Source organism: Pteronotus mesoamericanus, unplaced genomic scaffold (genome assembly GCF_021234165.1).
Source record: "Pteronotus mesoamericanus isolate MK-2021 breed Mesoamerican mustached bat unplaced genomic scaffold, CSHL_Meso_final contig_2, whole genome shotgun sequence".
Lineage (NCBI taxonomy): Eukaryota > Metazoa > Chordata > Mammalia > Chiroptera > Mormoopidae > Pteronotus > Pteronotus mesoamericanus.
This window is the reverse complement of record NW_026555084.1, coordinates 9,318,382-9,337,634: the sequence shown is the minus strand read 5'-3', so window position 1 is coordinate 9,337,634 and position 19,253 is coordinate 9,318,382. Positions and strand designations below refer to the sequence as shown.

General features: G+C 42.7%; 1 protein-coding gene across 3 annotated transcripts in view; it reads right to left on the bottom strand.

Annotated features, from left to right (window-relative positions):
* The window catches only part of EBF1 (EBF transcription factor 1), a 376,276-nt gene that overhangs the window by 99,427 nt on the left and 257,596 nt on the right, over positions 1-19,253 (bottom strand). For 2 of the 3 annotated variants that reach the window (XM_054568112.1, XM_054568113.1), the window contains exon 9: positions 638-768. In XM_054568112.1, the coding sequence (XP_054424087.1) occupies positions 638-768 (131 nt within the window). Of the gene's footprint in view, positions 1-637; positions 772-19,253 lie in introns of all 3 variants that reach the window. The other variant, XM_054568111.1, reaches the window with a different exon arrangement.

Genomic DNA, 19,253 nt, shown 5'->3' with positions numbered 1-19,253 from the left:
CTAACTTGATTATTGCTGGGCAAGTCAACTGGCACATTAAAATACTGATCAGAGCACTGAGAAAGCACTGCACAGACAATAGATAGTCATTTTTATACGGTTGTAATATCTGGGTCTGGAAAAAGCCCTGGGTTCTTCTAGGTTCCCCTGACCAATCGCCCAATTTCTGATGAGGAGTCATTGGGGAAACCAAGAACCACCTACGCCTAGATTTTTATTGTCATTTGAACAGAGTACCTTGAAGGTGGGCCAACAACAGACTCCGCCTACAAATATTCACAGGTGACTACCTTGCTAACGGTTCAGTGAAGCTTCTCCTATACATTTAGTGACTTTGCATCTCCTTTCTGACTCCCAATATACAATAGGACCTTTACCTCATGGCAAACCCAACAGGACAAGAGACCAAACTCTCTCCCAGTGCTTATGGGGCAGAGGAGAGAAGCCATCCCAGCAGGAAGCGTTGCCTCCTGGTAAACCCAACCCATCCTTCCTAGCTCCCCAGAGTTCTGGAGACTGGGGCTGGCCCACCCAGAGAGCGCCCACTAAATTCTACACACTCTATTAGAAATTCAAGTGTAGACAGTATCCTCAAGTAGACCAAGCTATTAGATATTAATGTTCAGACAACACCTACCTCACTCCAGACCAGCATGGTACCGAATATGACCTGTAACCCATCAAAGAAATTGTCCCCTATGATGATCACAGTTGCGCCTCCCGTGGTCCATCCTTCACTCGGGCTGATGGCTTTGATACAGGGAGTAGCTGCTTTTCCACACACATGAAAAAGAGAAGGAGTCGGCTGTTAGAATCAAACTTTAATGATGGGAGACTTGAGAAAAAGAAAAAAAAAATCTTTCATCTTTTCACTAACAGAAAGTCCCTCAAGACCTCGGCATTCCCTGGCTGCGTTAGGACCTGAAACCTAAGGGTGCAATTTCAGGTTTTAAAAGCATTCTTTTCATTCTTTCTATTGAGAGACATGTATTTTACCCAAATCGTTTTCAAACCTGAAATCTTATGAAATGAAACATAGAAGCAGTGTTTAATTTATGAAAGACCAAAGATTATTAAACATGAAAAATGAATGACTTTCTGGAACACACTGGAAAACTTCTAGAATTGCTTCATAATTAAATATACATCCTGAAAAGAAAGCCCACAGATTTTTAGATAAACATTTCTGTCCAATGGGAAGTAAGAAAAAGAGGAGGCCTGAGCAAGAAATTGTTCTTGCTCCATGCCTTCTGTCTGTAACACTAACATAGAACATTCCCTGTTAAAAATAATTCAGCGTTTTTTCATTAAATGTTATGGATCCCATTTTATAGATGCAAAGAATGCAGGTCACTTGGGGTGAATTATGTAACCAAATAGCTGAGTCAGGGCTGAACCACAGAGAGTCCCATGCCCTTTGCTTTGTTGTCATTCCCAGGCATAAAACTCTAGAACTAACTTGCTCAAAATTTCATCTCTCTTCTTTTTCCATTGTAAATGGCCCTCGGAGATGGGAAATAACTTGCAAATACTGTAATTCCAAACAGACTGGAGGTGGTTGACTAATGAGCATGGTGTATTTCAAGAGAATTGCTGGGCATAAATGTGATTGGAGGATTATGGTTTTCAAAATGTCTCGGAGGGCACCTCCCTTCCACTGAGGATGCTGAACTCCACAATGCCACGCTGCTCTCCTCATGATTCCTTTTATGAACATGACCAAAGCAAAATTCGAGAGTAAGGAATGTATTATGCAAGGAGGGAAAATGAGACCCTCCTCTTTAATAAAAAGTTTATTAAGTATCCAAGACTGACTTTCCAAGCATTGAAGCCAATGAGTGCACCAGTTCAGTTTAATGGGGAAAAAACTGGCAAAAAAATTATTGGACTTTGTCAAATTTGGCAAAATGTCATGCTTTAACTTTTGCAAGAAGAAAGAAAATATGAAGCCCAGCCCAGTGGGACCATTGCTCACGTGCCGCCACACAAACAAGCAGAATGGGGTTGACTTTGATTCAAATTAATCTTATAAAATTGCACAGAGAAATTAGGAAATATCCAAACTAAACATTTCATGTTGGCTGAACTCATATAATGCCATTTACAACCAAAACTGGGCAGTTTACGCATGCCTTTTCTCCCCTCCACTTTCTCCCCAAAACAAAATAATTAATCAAGACAATGTAAATGATTCGTGACTTGAAAATTCTTGTCCAATTTTTTACCCCCATAAAGGTTGTGATCAAAGTTTCCCAGCCATAGGACTTTTTCTGAAAATTTTTCTTTCAAAGTCAAAAGGTTTAAATGCAAAATCAAGTACTCCAAACCAATGGTAAAATATGATGTATGATTTCGAGCAATTTATAAAAAAAATAAACTACATTTAACAACATAAAATTCTACATAAAATTCTTACAATAAAAGCAGTTTGGAAACATTCTAGTTAATGTCTCAAAGTCTTAACCTTTAACATCCAACTCAGTATACTTAGTTGCTACAGTAGAGTAGGAAAGGTGTTGCTACATCCCTGGATGCTTCTGAGAATAGGAGATGGGTTTAACTGAGCTGGTCTTGAAAGAGTCTCCGCTGGGGCACTGTGGAAGCCGGTGGTATTGTTAAATGCTGACCCTGTGATTACTTTCATAAACCACAAACTAGTCTTGGTGTCTATGTCTGTATTAGCTTGGGGATTTCTTTTAACTTTTTAAATTTCTTTTTAAATCACACAAGTATGCTTCTTTAGATAAGTATGTCCTCCTCTAGGTTTTCTCACCACTGAAGAGAAGACAGAGAGTGTGCTGGTGTATCTTTGAGACTCTCCTACGGTATAAATGTTACTGCAGCAGCGTAGCCGAGGCCTGCTGGTTTCAGACTTCATCTCCCGCCTCAGAAGTCATGTATGTGTGTGTGCTTTCAAATATTCTCGAAGGAAAACTATGTTTTCCGATTCTGTGAGCAACTGAGCAGAGACAAGGGTATACAGGCCACTAGTCAGAAGAAAGGGCAGCAAGCTTCCAGAGGTAACTTGGTGAGGGGACAATATATGACACTAATTTCTTAGATTTTTTTGGAGGAAAAAAGCTTTGAGGGAAGTACCCCAGGAAAAGGGTGACAAACCGCACATCTTGATCATCCTACCTCAATACTCAATGTCATCTACCATCCCTCCTTATAGACTAGATGCCGCTCTCAGAACAGGTAGATCATGCAGCCCTTTCTAAGTTTAGAGCTCACCTGGTTCTAAAGGTGCTCTGGGACACTGTATGTCATAGCAGCCTTGAGAGGAAGCCCTGCAGTGTGTGCCCACTGGGAAGTTTGGAAAATACGGAAAGGAATCATGGGCTGCCCCACTGAGAGAGTCGGGTGGGGAAGAGATGTTCTGGCATTAAGTACCTGGAGGTTCAGGAGGCTAAGTATCAGCCAATGCCTGGGATAGTCCTCCCACGTGAAGAACTCTAAAATGTCAGTAGTGCAAGGCAGAAGACATTTTGAACAGCTATAAAGATGAGGCCCAAGAGCAGGTGTTCAGAACTCACGGATCCATACAGGCCAAGTCGAGAGACACAAATGAATAAAGCAGCTCAGGGTCTCAGAACAAGCAGGAGAGGGACAGCCACTGACACTCAGAACTGGGGGAGCAATGAGAAATGACAGGACGCTGGGGAACTGCTGGCTCTGTCCCCCATCTAAAGGTGCCGACTGCTCCTCAGCCCCGGCTGTGGGTGACGCCATGCAGACACAGGCCGGGAGTGGGCGCGGGGGCATCTGGTCGCCTGATCTTTCAAAAGATGGGGGCCCAAATTTTTCTGCAACATTTCCTGATCTTTAAATGTTGGCAACTAATTCAATCAAATGTGTTGGCTAAACAAAATGTTTTTGGGTAGACTGAACTCGTGGAGGACCATTTGACACTTTGACCTGAGTCACAAATTTGCCAGACTAAACGCAGCCCAGGAAATACTTGCAAATATGACCAAAACTACCCAGATGTTCCCAGCAGAACTGACAGTCAAATATCCAAGAGTCTAGGTGCACCCAACGAGAGAGTGGTTGAACAAACTATGGTACATCTATACTATAGAACATCAGGAGTGCCGATGGAATAGAAGAAAAAATTCTATAATAAACTGACGTGGAAAGATGTCAAAATAAATTAGGAAGGGGGTAAAAAGCACTTTGTAATCTGGTGTGGCCCTGTTTATCTTAAAAATGGTGATCTGTGGGCCGGTATATACATAAGTGTGTAGTATGCGTGCGTATAGTCACGTGTGAACAGGTATGATGGACAAAGGTCTGGAAGGATGTTCACCAGCTGTTGTCAGTGGGTCCATATGCAAAAGAATGTGGCTGGAATGGGACTGAGAGAGAAGGGTGACTATTAAATTCTCCTCTACAGACGTCTACAGGTTTGAATTTTTTCAATGAGCATATATTAAGGCAATACATTATTATAATTTAAAATTAAGTAATAGCAAAGCATTTAATTCTGGGAGAGGTAAAGATTGTACTTTTTAAGCAAATTGATACTCTTTTTTTTAAAGCCACACTACGCTGAGTAACAGACCCTGAGCCCCTCCTTCCCTCTTCTTTTTGGCTAAAGTGTCTCCGAGGAAGCTCAGACATCTGACCCAGCCAAGGACTTGTTCCCCTTCGCTCTCAGGATACCCAGAGAGACAGAGGTAAAGACGGGAAGAGGTAGCTTCCAGTGGAGTCACAGTGGATGTAGTCAGTGGAATTTGAAGGTGAAAAGACTTATAAAAGAATCCAATCCAGCCCAGGAGTGTAATTATCAACACAATTCTATCGCCAAGAAAATATTATGAAATGGGGAAGGGGCGGGGGATGAATATAAAACCACTTTTACCAGCCAAACCTTGATTTAATTAATAAAAGATTCTTCTTCACCAATGAATTTTCACACTTCTTGGTACCCACAAGGACTGCTAGCCAATTCCTGGTTGTAAACCTCATTAAAAATGAAAGTTTGTGGGGTTTTATTTTTGCCTTTTTTTTTTTTTTTACTTCTCCCCCCACCCCCAACAGCCACCAAAGTAGAGGAGATTTTCCTTCCTTCAAACTATGACAATAACATGATTACCCCACCACAGTTTAGCATAATGGCTCTGAAATGCTCCTGGCACATTGCAGAGTTAAAGTGGAAATTATTAGGTAGCTCTTCTTTGTTATAATAATGATCACTCCACAAATAAAAGCTCTTCTCCCAAAGGTACTGCAAGGCACAAAATGCTAATTCTGAAGATTATGTGCGCGCTTTTATTAAATATTACTCTGCCCTGTCTGTTTGAGGGCCTCTCTGCTCTGATTGTTTTATGAGTACCATGTTAATGTCATCCCCATCTTGCTAGCAGCAGGCACACATTTTAGCGTTTGTATGAGAGTTGATCAAAGGCCACGTGCTGGGGGAATTGCTGAGAAAACACGGACAAGCGATAAAAATCTAACAGATTAATTGGTTTAAATTTCATTTCAGGGTGTTGAACTTTGGCTCGGGACTCTAATACTACACCGTTGAGTCAGGGCCTAATTACCAGATTTCCAATTTGCTTCTGAACAATGGTCGTGGTGAGGAAAAGAGAGGAAGAAAAGGGCGGGGGAGGGAAGAAATCGTTCAGCCTCCAGTACATATTTAACAACTAATGTTCTGTGTGCAGACAACTGCACCAGGGGACACTGATGTCACCTGCTCTACCTCCACGGCGTTCGTATTTCCTCCCAATAGCCACAGAAGGCAGAAGAAATCACAGATGCCCTCAGCAGTTTAAAATTTTCTGATTTAGAGAATCAATGTTACAGATTCGCGTGCCTGCTCACTCGCGCTGGAGCACAGGGCTCTTTATTAGCAAGGTGAATTTATAAGCTGGAATCGCCCCTCAGCCTCCAATAGAAATGATCTATTTCATGGGGAGAGAGCAAGGGCCAGGAGCGCCGTGTTTACCTCGGGGTTTATGGGCGGCCTTGGGAATAAGGGTTAATTGAGCTCGGAGGCGCCTGCCCATTGAGGTGAATTAGTGGTGTGTGCAGCAATCAGCAGGGTCCTGGGGCTGCTCTTACTTTTGCCTCTGAAATCTCTTTGTGCAGTGATCAATACCTCGCTTGTTTGGGGGAGCGGTATGGATGACGGGGGTTCAGCGTTTATCATCTTTTATCCCCCAAATGAGGCTTTTGTTACCGTTGATGTCCCAATACGGGAGCCTCGTTAGAGAGACACTGTTTCCCTCCCCCGCCCCCATTCCTGTATTTAAATTCGCTGGGGAAACACCACTTAATCAGTTGGTCAAATGCACAAATTTAGAAATGTTCTCATCTCATTCTAAATCTCAAGACGAAACGCCGCTAACGCCACTGCAAGGTTATTTCCCATTTCCATTGTGTATGGTGTATGGAAAAGAGGTAAACTCCTTTTCCAGCCTTCGCTCCACCGGACCCCTCTATAAATGAACATTTCCACACAGCAGATCACTGGTGCTTAGAACGGACATGACGATGTCCACACCAGCCCTGACTGGCCCTGAGACGAGACAGGAAGATGCTATTATGTTACGTTGATTTTAACATTCAGAGGGTTAGCACAGTTGACCACATCTGCTCCTTAGTGCGACCTTGAAGCAGTCCTTTCCTCTCCCGAAGGCTTTCCCCTCTCTTAAGCCGTGGTTTCCCTGTGGGTGCCCTCCTCATAGGCTTCTTGCAAAACGCAGAAAGTCCCTACATGAGCTTTGTGCCTGGTAGATAGTACCCTAGTTGCTAGTAAATGATAATTATCGATATGAGTTCCCCATTAACCAGAGTTTATTTATTTACTAGAATACCCTATAGTCTCATCATTCTAGAGAATGTAGTTTATTGTAAAACTTTCCTAGGAACTTCCAATCCAGCAACTCATTAACACAGCCAGCTAAATTTACTGAGGAGGCGGACTTGGCCTCGGCCCTTCCAAAGTAGAATGTTTTCTTAAGGCTCTCCTTTGCCTGGAATGAATATTAATGGCAATCTTTTCAGAGATGAGGAATTGACTTTAATTTTATTGTCCCAAACTTTTGAGACCTGGCAGAAAACGTTGCGAAACCCATGAGCTCAGCTCATTTCTATGGGACAGTTGTGACCCCGTAAAACCTCGGGCCTTCATGCCTCGTATCTACTTGATTCGTGGTGCAGTTGTGCTTGGGAGCAATCTGTTCCAGAGACAATGGGGACACAAAGTACCCCAACCTGGACTCAGCACACAGATATCTGCTCTTCCTGTTCAATGGAACAATGGTTTCTGCTCGGTGTTTTTTTTGTTTTGTTTTGTTTTGTTTTTTGTTTCTGTGGGGTTTTTTTGTTTGTTTGTTTGTTTTTTGAGTGAAATGACTTTCCTGACTGCACACAGCCCGGCAGCACCAATGCCTGCATTCTTTGATCCTGCCCACCGGCAGCTACTGGCCAGGAAAGAGAGCAAGCGGAGTGTCCGCCCCAATGCGAAGCCCGGCCCCTCCAAACTCCCCCCCACACAGGAGACAAGCCTGCTCTGGGTTTACTCACCCTCTGACTAGAGTGGCTGACCTGAACCCTCACACCAGCATGTGCAAACATCCCTTACAGACAAAAAAAAACTGGCCCGTTTCCTCACTCAAGGGGTGCCAGTCTCTGTCACGTTTATGCTCTTGCTCAAATTTGAGTTGCCAGATTTATTTCTGCCTCCCTTTTCCTTTTTCAGTAATTGCTTTATGCAGTTAAGCATTTTATTGTTTATTAGGTTTTAATTTTGTTTTGTTTTGTTTTGTTACTGGTCTGCATTTATTGCCCTATCCACTAGCATATTTAGATATTACGTGGCAAAGAAGCATATATTATCTATGCAAAAGAACCCCTCCTTCTCCCTCTCTTTCTCTTTCTCTTTCTGTGGGTGATGTGTTTGTCATTTTGAAGAGAAATGTAAGCCATGGTATAGAGATTTCTCAACACCAGATGCAATTAAATCTATTAAATATTAAATGAGGAGATCAAGAATTTCAAGTGTTTTTCATTCTTTATTCCAAAGCGATTTCACTTGGCAAGAAAGCCCTTTGCTTTGTCAGCATTAATGGCTCTCACAGAAAAAGGGAAAATTCCTGGTCACGAGAGGGGAACGCAGATCCCACGTCCACCTACATCAAGGCAGCATCAGCCTGGTAGGGATACCCAGGTGTATCTAAACTTAGCTCAATAGCTAAGTTCCTAATTATGCCATTTGCTAAATAGAGAACAAGGCCAAGTTGGATCTACTTCCTGTTTAGTTTGTAGCTTGCTTATTCTCTTCCAAATTAGCAAAACTCCTCACCAATCGGTGGACAGGGCAGCTGAGCAAGGGAGAAACAGAAATCCTGGTGCAGCAATGCTCCAGGATTGCTCCAAATGCTCCAGGGCTGGCACTTCTGGATTTCTGAGTTCGTCTAGCTGAGGTCCAGGACTGTGCAGGTTCACTACACAGGGTTACTTAACAATTTAGCAATGAAAAATCTTCACATTTCGATGTGCCCATAACTACTAAATTGCACTTGAAAGACTTTTTGAAGGCGTTTTGATTTAATGACGTGCAACACAGCATTCTCTCATAATATGCAAAAAAATTGTTTGTTAAAAACACTTAGGAAGTTCAAAGTTTTATTAATACAAGGAAGTGAGAATGTAATTTTTGTTCTCTAACTCATGCTTGATCTGCCACATCCAAAATTAAAATGCACAGAATATTAATCTTAGGACAGCCAATGACATGCATTACCATGAGCCTTATTTCTTTTCTTTTTTTTCCCCTCCCTTGTTCTATGATTGTCAGCCACACCATTGCAAAACAGTGGGGAAAATTATCATGGAGGGCGGGAGGACCCTCAAAATGAATTATTCATGAATCCATTTGTGATACTTGTTGCAACAATAGTAAATTCACTTGTCTCTGATTATACAATAAGTAAATAACTCTTCTCTTCCTGACAAGAACTTTCATGCACAAAATTATTTTTATCCCAGTTCTCATTATTATCCTGCTATAAGAAAAGTTCTAGATATGAAAGCCAAGGAAAAAAAGGGAAATGAAAATAACTTTCCAAAAATGGATGCCCAAGATCGTCTAAGAGGAAACACTTTCCGGGTTTAAAAAAAAAGAAGTCACTGCTTCTTCAAGGAATACGCAAGCCTTTATTCACCAGCAACCTTCCTGGGCCTGGAAAATCATAAAGGCAAATACGAACAAGTCTAGTGGAAAATTTGTGACGTTAATCTTGGCTGGAGTCGTCCTTTTAACAGGCCTTGAGTGTCTGTGCCGGATCACCCAGATGGCCATACAGGAATCGGCCTGATAGGATTAAACCTCTATGCTGAACTCTGCTCCATCTGTTCGCCAAGGTTTGTCTCTCCTATCTGAGTATGAATTTTGAGCCTGCTTGGGTCTTGGAGCTGAACTAAATGCAGCATTAAAATATAGATGCATGCAAATAATTTAACATATCATTAGTTTGTCTCAGTTGATATCAGCTTGGCCTTTTCTCTAGAAGACATGTTTGTGAAGAATTTTCCTAAGAAGGAATTTTAAAGTATGCAGGATCTACTTTTGTTGTTATCAGAAGGCTTTGTCTTTCTGCTCCTATTGAATTCTGGGACTCATTTGATTCAGTGTCATAATAGGGGTTTACATTGATGTTTACCCAGAGAAATGGAAAAGGAAAACCCAGATTCTCCCTGCAGAATCCGACTATGAGAATAGATGCTCTGTAACTCTAACTGGATGGATGATCCAAGCAGAATATAGTCATGTGTGTTTTGTTCTCCCCCGCCCCCCATTTAATACAATTTGCTACAATGGCAGTTTCTCTCATTTTTATTAAGTTTTTTTTATGCTTTTCAGGAGATCTTTTGAGGAGAGGTCTGTACTTCAGGGCTTCATCTTGAATAAAACTGACTGGCGTTAGTTTTGCCTTCCTGTGCATAATCCCCAGAAGCAGTGAAGTCACTTATTTATTAGCTGTACAAGTTGGCTTGGGCACATTTCAGGGCAGAGGCTGGTAAGCTACCAACAGGCCAACTGGTGGATGGTAGACAGGGTTTCCAACCCTGTGACAAGGGAAGGGAGGGAGGGTTCTGACTGCTGGGCTCAGCAAAGCAGGTCAGTGTCAGGAGCTTTTGGGCAAATAACATGCAAATGAATGATTAAGTTGCATGAAAGGGGAACCTTTTAGAATCCCACTTTGTGATTGGTTTATGGCAATGTGATCATTAGAGGTGATCAATGGAGGCTTGGGATGGAAACCACAGAGACGTCAGCCCCTGGAGAACAGGCTCTGAGAACACAGGATCCCTCTAGCGGTCAGGGAGGCCTCCCTCACCTTCCCAGAGTCCCCTTGGTCACACTGGCTCCTGGCTCTATGCTGTCGTGAACAACAGGGTCAATCAAGCAGCTCATCGAAAAAGTTAGGCTTCCCCACACACAGGTCTAAGTTCCCGTATTTACGTCGCGCCCTTAACTGGACAGTCACAGAGCAGAGAGCAGCGAGACTTCCCGTTAGAGCTTCAGGTGACTTCTTACTGCTAACAATGGAGAGATGACATCTTGAAAACACTTAGCTTTGGTAGCTTACATGGACAAGAATTCTCATTGGGTAATAAGAGGCGGCTGCCTTTCTGGCAGGAGGTGAAACTGCGTGATGAGGCCCACTATCGCTATGAGCAATCTCCAGTGACATGAACGCGCTCCCACACAGGGGCCTAGGGTCTCTTCTCCACATTACATGCTAAACAAGGACACCTGGGTGGATGTTCACTCTCATTCCTTAAATCTGCTTTGCCCAATATGGTAGCCACTAGCCACATGTGGCTATTAAAATCTAATTTTTAATTATATACTTAAAAGTTTTACAGAAATTACTTGCTAGTCATACTATCCACACTTCGAGGGGCTAATATCCTACATGTGGTGAGTGACTATCTTATTGGGCAGAACAGAGACAGAACATTTCCATCACTACTGGAAAGTCTATTGGACAGGGCTAACCTAGGGATCAAATTTAAATGCCTGAATCTGTCATTGATAAAGAATAATCAGAGCTACCGTTTTGGGGGCGCCCTCCATATGCCAAGAACTTTGCTAAGAATAATTACTCTCTAATACCTCTAGCGATGATCACAAAATCAAATGCTCATAGGACCAGACAGTAACTAAAACTGGCTAGGCGCAACAGCATGGGAGCGGTGGGAACTGTGGCTGACACAGAGTATACGCCCCACCCAAAAGGGACTCAGCTTCTCACTTTGTCTAATTGTGGCCATCTGAGAATGTGGGTCCAGCACTACCAGCTCTTCTGAATATAAACAGAATTTGCAAATCCAGTTTGTTATATAAAATATCTTCCTTTTTAATTGTAAAACAACAAATACAGTGTCTTTAAGCACCATGCAAACCAAACCTAAGCATAGCTCAGCTCTGGATTCAGTCCATGATCTGATTCATCAATGTGCAGCTTTGATAAATGCTTGGAGGGCCAGGAATCATCTTTTAGTTATTAATTTCTGCAACTACATAACTAATACTGTCACTAACTCATCAAACAATAAACACAAACCACAGCCACTGCCAAGTCTACTTCTGATTGCTCAAGGCCTCTCCCAGCACAATACGGAAGTCTGCAGCAAGCCTCCCTTTTCTATGCAGAAGATTTTCTACAGGCAGTTTTTGGAGATGAGCTCCCTGCTCCTGAAAGATTTCTATTGTCATCATGCAAGACAGCATAGATAGTGACTTTTTAAGGAAACTGTGTTTTGAATGTGAGCAGCATCTCAAAATCAACCTTGCCCAACCTTTAGCAATGCGCAATGCCTGCTTTGTGTTTTTCAGAATAGTAATGGCTATATTTCTCTCCACGACCAAGGCTGCTGCTGCTGCTGCTGATGTAGGAGAGTGAACTTTTATTATGGAGAGCCTTATCGTTTGCAGCCAGTTTCCTCTCCTCCCTGACATGTTCGGTGATGCTGCACTCCTGTGTTTGTTAGAGCACAGATGTTTCCGTGGTGATGATTGGTGACGTCACGAGCACCGGCATGTGTATCATCAAACCTCTCCAGACAGAGTTGCAAAAAGCAGTGGGAACCCCACTTCCATTTGAACTTCATGAGGACTGACTCAGCTTCCTCAAAAAGTACTCTCTGGGGTCTGGGCTGTTCGATCTGGACGGCAAAGAGCAAACACTCCTATTTACAGGTTTGTGGCTTCTTTTACTATTGGATTTTTAATTACATGCGAAGTCCCCTCGATGTATCAAAACCCAGATTAACCTTCCTCAGATGGAAGTTGCAAAATGTTACTGCCCTGCTCCAAAACTTTCTGGTGTTTCCACTTAAGCCTGCACGATCAAGCCTACCCTCCCGAGGGTAGCCAGTTCTCCCTCGCAACCTCGTTCCCCACCTCTCCCAAACGGGAAGCGGGACTCAGCAACAGTCCCGGCCCCTGGCCCTGGGGTGCAGGAGGCCTCGGCCAACACTCCAGCTCCATCACTTAGGAGCTTGGACAAATTACTGTTCTTCAGCCCCCATTTCTGCCACTTGAACTGGAAATAATCATTAGAAGAGCATCCACCTCATGAGGTCGTTGTCAGGCTTATGTGAGTTAATCTCTGTGTACAGAGCTTAGCGTGGAGTGTGCAACAAATACATGCGAGAGAAGGAAGAAGACAAGAAGGTGCAGGAGAAGAAGGGAAACAATGGGGAAGGAGAAAATGAAGAAGATGATGGCAGGCTCTCCAGGTCCACCGTTACCAAACATACTTTGCCCATCCCCATCATTTCTTTTGCAGGAAGGTTACACGACTCACTTCCACCCATACAGTACTTTGCAAAATAAAACTGGTCTTCTGTGTGAAGCTGGTTCTTTCCATCCTGACCTGCAAAACACGAGCTCTTCAGTGAACTTCTTCATGTCCTTCCCGTGCATCCATCACTTCCTGGACTTTCCTTGAACTTTGACCTTGATGTATGTATGTGTTTATATGTATAGCCAGGTATGTATGTGTGTATGCAAATCAACCCTACTGTCTACAACTTATTGCAGGCAGGGACATCATTCACTCAGAAACTGGATGGACAATACTCTCTCCTTAATCAATACCTGATAATTAACTAGCACTGTTAAGTTTTCAAAGGGCTTACCCATAAGTTATCTCAATTATTCTTAATTATCAACCCTGAGTTGTAGGTAAGCAGATATTATTCTAAATTCTTAACTAATGAAGTAACTGGATCTCAGAGACTCACTTGAACTTGAGACTTTGAGAATCCATGTTGGTTGATAAAGTCAAATATTTAAAAACACCCAAACTACTTTTAAATTGTGGTATTTATTTAAATTTTCTGCTCGGTTTGGCGAAAATATTCACTTTAATCACATAAACACAGCCAAACTCCCATAAAATCTTAGTTGTGCAATTCCTTATTCCCAAGATAGAGGGTGGATATTTATTAACTTTACAGAATATTACAACTCTATTTCCAAGTAAAGTTATTTCCCCCCTAAGACTCAGCCCCATGTATGAATTATAGTAAAAACTCTCTCTACCTTCTTCTATTTCCAAGTTCAAAAACTGGCATCCTAATACAATACCACAGGTGCCAATTTAAACACAGGAACATTGAAAATACTGCCAGACTTCCAGGCTGAGAAGCCTTTCTATTGTTACAAGTTGGGCTGCTAGACACACAGAGTTTGAATGTCTAATACAAGCCATAGCAGCACTACGAGAACTTACATTTTTAAAGTGTAGGGTACTTCCCCTTAACTTTCATTTTCAATCTGGACCTTATCCATCTCAATGGCGTTCATTATAGACTTTTGCACATATAAAAAACAATAAAAGTTTACTGATTAAATAGGTTATCATAAAACTGTACCTTAATAACATTTTCCCCAACTTTTTTTTCTTTTAAACAACAAAGGTTGGATTCCACAGGCTTTAGCTAACCAAATCAAGAAGAGCTTCTAAGATTTTGCCAAAGTTGAAAGGTAGTGGTATCTGAGGCCGACTTTATAGATTTATTGCACACAATGGTTACTAGAAGAGCACAGCCAGTTTGATGATTCATCCAGAAGATTTTAGCAAAAAAATGACCCAAACTATATTTTCCTCACTACAAAGAAAGGATAAAATACACTGTAACTGCTGGGACACAGTCCCCTCACCCATTGCCCTACACATAATGTCCTTAAAAGCATCTGCCTCAGGCTCAGCACATAGTAAGTGCTCAGCATTGTTGGCTTCTCAACTGCACTCGGAAGAGAATTAGACAAAGAATAAAGATTTAAAGAAAGGTCTCGATTTGTACCAATCATGTCCATTTTAATCAGCCTTCTAAGTAACAGCCAAAGTCTCTACTGCTGTTTGTATGTACTGTACACAGGCTCCTCTCTTATAATTTGTATTACTTTGGCCTAAGGTCAATGAAAGAAGCCGCGTTTTGAGACGAGGCCCCAAGCCGGACGCGGTCTGTGCCTCGGTTCCCTGTGCTCTCCTGCCGCACCCGCTGCGTGTTTCCCAGAACTGCGGGTGACGGATGTGGGTCTGAACAGCCAGGGTCCTGCTGATTACAACTGTCTATCACATAAGCCAGCAACACAGGAGCGTATGTTCACATATAAAATATTGATTAATTTCACAGATTGGGCTAAAAATATATTAGTACTTGGGTTCTGCTTTCATGCTTAGTCGTCAGAAAAGTATTTGGCCAATTCAGATCTATTTCTGTGCCCTGTGGGCTCAAGAGTGTTACTTTTGTGTTTCACTTTTCCCTCTCTCATTACCGTCTGGTTTCCCATGTCTGTTAAGGCTTCTGTATGACGGACCAGCAGCATACGTTTAAGCAGGATTTTAATTACTGGGTCATCTCCCAGCCAACTTGCCCAAGGCAGGCTGGCAGAAAAGCCCTACAATCCATGCCTCGGACTTTCTCTTGCTCCTCTCCAGGTAAATCTCTTTTTTTTTCTGAGGATGTTAAAATCATGCTGATGGCATCATGTTCATCTGATAAGAATGATGATCACCTAATTTCTATAAAGTTTCATTTCTGTCCACTGAGTATTTCAAGTTGCAGGTCTGGCACAGGGAGATTGAGATGGGGTGCCTGATAGCGTGACGTGATACCAGGATTTTTTATCTTAACCCAGAAAAGCACCTTCCCATATATCACCACACATGCCAACTAACGTTCCCTGGGGATTTAGGACAGATCTGGCTTTTCAATTTGCCTTTGAGTAAAGTCGTCAATTTGCTTCAATTGAAGCAGGAATTATATTACGTGATCAAATAGCAAGAGAATTTCTCTTCACACCTGAAGTCCAATGTGAGGGGATTAGCATTGACTAAACAGTGGAAAAGAACAGTAGTGATGACCGCTCTGTGTCAGCAACGTGGAGGTCCAAACACCGCAGATGCAACAAATGAACTCTTTTTGCCCTGACCTGTGTGGTTCAGTTGGTTGGGCATCGTTCCGCAAAGCAAAAGGTTGCCAGTTTGATTCCCCGTCAGGGCACATGCCTGGGTTGTGGGTTTAGTCCCTGGCTGGGGCGTGTACAAGAGGCAACCGATCAATCTCTCTCTCACACATTGATGTTTCTCTCCCTCTCTTTCTCCTTCCCTTTCCCTCTCTCTGCAAATAAATAAATAAATAAATAAAGTCTTTTTTAAAAAACCCAAATGTTTGAAGGATGGCCTCAATTTCCCTCATTTGCTGAATGGAGAAAACAGTAGTGCCCTTCTATGGTGGTTGAGAGCATTAAGTGAGAAAATACTAAGTGCTTCGCACTGAACCTGATGGTAGTGAATGCTCAAAAGCTGCTCTCTGAAGAGCACAGCCATCAGCACTCAAAACACTGGTGTAAAGCTAGCATTTCACTCAGCAAAGAGTTCTGTTCATCTGTGATTAAGAAAATCCATTGAATCCACGTCTCCAAGTAAAAGAGAAGCCAACCAAGGAGAAATTTCCAAATTTGTCTTCTCCAAAATGGACCTGAGACCTAATACACCTCCCCATTTAGCCCTTCTCCAGGCTTCTAATATCTTGTGCCCACATGGAATTTTGGGCCTGCTGTCCCCTCTATCTAAAAAGCTCTTTCCTCTTTTCTTGTTGAGATAACTTTCCTTTTTATTTTAAATTTTAAACATATTCCTGATTCTTCAGACTTGGCCGAGTCCCCTTGTTCAAAGCTCTCTTAGCAGTCTGTATTTCTCCTTTATAGTGCTTACCATCATTGCATTTTACATAATTCTATGTAAAATTATTTGATTTGATGCAATAGGCACATACACGACTATATACCTAGTAATGTCAACAGCTGTCCCTGCCTCTTTCACCTTGCATCCCAACTGTCTAATAGAGGAGGCAGTCAATAAGTACACATTAAAGAGATGAAAGGCTGAATGGGTGAATAAGCAAATGAACGAAAGAAGAATGATCAGAGTTGTTAAGAGATTAAGGAACTAAATGGAGGAGCTTAAATGTAGGGAAGTCTTCCAGGGTTATTGGCAATCCCCACTACGCCCTCACTGGGCTTCCTCAGAGCACAGCAGGGACTCCGTGGAATCTGGTTTCCTAGGCTGATCTGGCCCCCAGTTCCAGCTGTAGACACTCCATTCTCTTGGGGGTTAAAATTAGCACCAGTAAGCTCCCCCTGCAGTGGGCTCTCATCGTGCAAGGGCCCAGGTGGATCTTGCTGACAGATGTTAAGGTTAGAAGGAAGGGTAGCAGCCAGATGAGAAAACAGAGCCACCCTCTTCCGGAGGTACCAGCACTTCCTGTCTTTTTCGGCCTGGCTGATTCCTGCCTGACCCACCCCTCCCCCATGCACCAGTTTCAACACAGTTGCTGCTCTTTCTGTCATTTGAACTCAAATCCTATCTTGGAAACTGATGGGCGATTCTGCCCCTGACAACACAATGTCAGCTTTGCTCAGTGTCCAGCTGGTTCCGTATATATTATCATAATGTGCTGCCTGAGTGGACCCGGGCTGATTGTCTCCCTTGACTCGAATCCTCCCTTTCTACATCAATTTCTCCTTTCTAACATGCAGGCACTACTTGTTTAAAAATAAAAACAGAGTTAACAGTGAGGGAGTCGTTTTGATTTTTAAAATCCTGTGAGGATATCAAGTCTATTCTAATGGTAAACTGAGCTAAAAAGATTTTTTTTTTAAATATTTGACTTAAAAAAAAAATGTTTCCCAGAGTCCTACTGTTTCCTGGTGACTTGAAAGAATTATTACTTCCCCAACCCTTAACAACTCTGAAACAGTGTTTCCCAAACTTCAGCCCTGGTTTTGCTCCATCTCAGTACCACCCACATTATGACTTATTTAGTTGTGATTCTGTTTAGATTGACTTACTTTCCCTTTCATTCAGTCCTTCCCTAAGCAATAATAGCTGTGAGATCATGACTTCAGTGCGCTTTGTATTTTTTTTTTTTTGCTTATGCATTAAAATAGATACATATATATTTTTTATTTTTAAAAAACATTTTCCCGCATCTCACATACTACACGGGAAACCTAGTCTAAAAGCTTCCTGCCACATCAAGTGGATTCACCACCACACCCTCTCAGCTGGAGGAATTCAGAGAGAAGAACAACAGATCTGAGAGCTCCCTAAGGCGTGTGGCTGGCAGTGCCACACTCTGCGGCTTCTCCAGAACCACAGTGACCCTCCCGCAAAACGACCAAGGTGAAGGGAAGCTGCCTTAGATCTGTCCTGTGGAATGGGCATCGCCTTGTGGCCCACTCCCCAAGGCGGTGTGTGTGTGGCATGGCAGGAGAAGGACCTCTCACAGAATCAGCAGGGTTCAGACAAAAGATGGGCAGGGCTCAAAGGGCCCTATCGAGTGCCCCTCCGCCACCCCCCCCCCCCCGCCTCTTAGAAACTGAGGCCCAAAGAAACCAAAGTACCTACTCGAGGTCAGGTAGCAAGGTAGTGGCGCTGCTCTGTTTTTTATCTATTTCTGCATGTATAAATGAATAATGTTCAATCAAAAATGCTTCAAACCCACTCCTGGCCACACTGCCCCTAAATATCTCATCCTAAGAATATTTGTGGCCAATGCAGAGAAGCTCTCATTGGCATATTCGCTGCCTCTGAATCCTCTGAAATTCTTGTGAGGGAAGGTCCCAGTGGCAAGGTAAGTAGGAAGAGGTCCCTGGCTTAGAGCAATCAATTATGCAAATAAACCCATCTGGAACTGTGATGCTTTCGTAACTGCAAATAAGATTTAAAAGTTAGGCTTTATAGAAGTCTGCCATTTCTGTCCAAAATAGAAGCAGAAAGCACCACTCTCCTCCCCTACCCCGTCCCCCACAGACTTTGTGCTTATTAAAATGAGTTCAGTGGGGCTCGCTCATTCATTAGGTCACACAAAATACCAAATACTGGAAGTCTCCCACAGTTGGTGGGTTTGTCAAGAAATTCACGTCAGAAAACAGCCTCCCAAAATCCGTATCGGTTTCCTGTGTCACTTGTAGTGCGAGGATTAGTAACCCTCCAGCACCTTAACAAGGATACTGTTGGTATCGTGACATTTAACTCACAATCGCACGCTTTCTCGTGCTCTCCTTTTTCTCTACCTTGCACACGTGCCAGGGAGCCCATATGGTCAACATATGATTTCTACAGAGATGAGTTAGAAGATCCTTGCAAATAAATAAAATATTACCAGCCTCCTTCTTACCTTGCCAGCCCCATAGACAACATACCAGTCATCAAACAAAATCAGCGTTGTCTTTATTTGACTAGCACAATGTGGTATTGCCATGGGAAAAAGAAGTTATTGCAGGAAAATGAACTATAAGGTAAACATAAACATACACAGTATGCCCCTTGAAAAAGATAAAAAGATATGCTCTGGGCTAACTGTTGAAAGGTCTCCTTAAGATACCAGCATAGTTGCCTTCCTTGTCCTAGAAAAAATAAGGACAGTGGGATAGGAGATGGAAAGAATTTAAGCATAATGGACAGAGCGAGTGGTAGGAATTACAGACTCCGAAGTCGGGAGTGCTGGGTTGGAACCCGACATCTATTGTTTATTTGCTGTGCATCTCTGGGCAAGTTACTTTACCTCTGTTTCACCTCAGTTTCTTCACCTTACAATGGGGTGCCTGTAGCAAACATGGGCCAGCATAAGGAAGGTTCAGTGAGTGAGTGTTGTCATTATTCTTAGTACTACTATCACACAGAGCTATGTGGTAAGGTAGACCTGGTGTC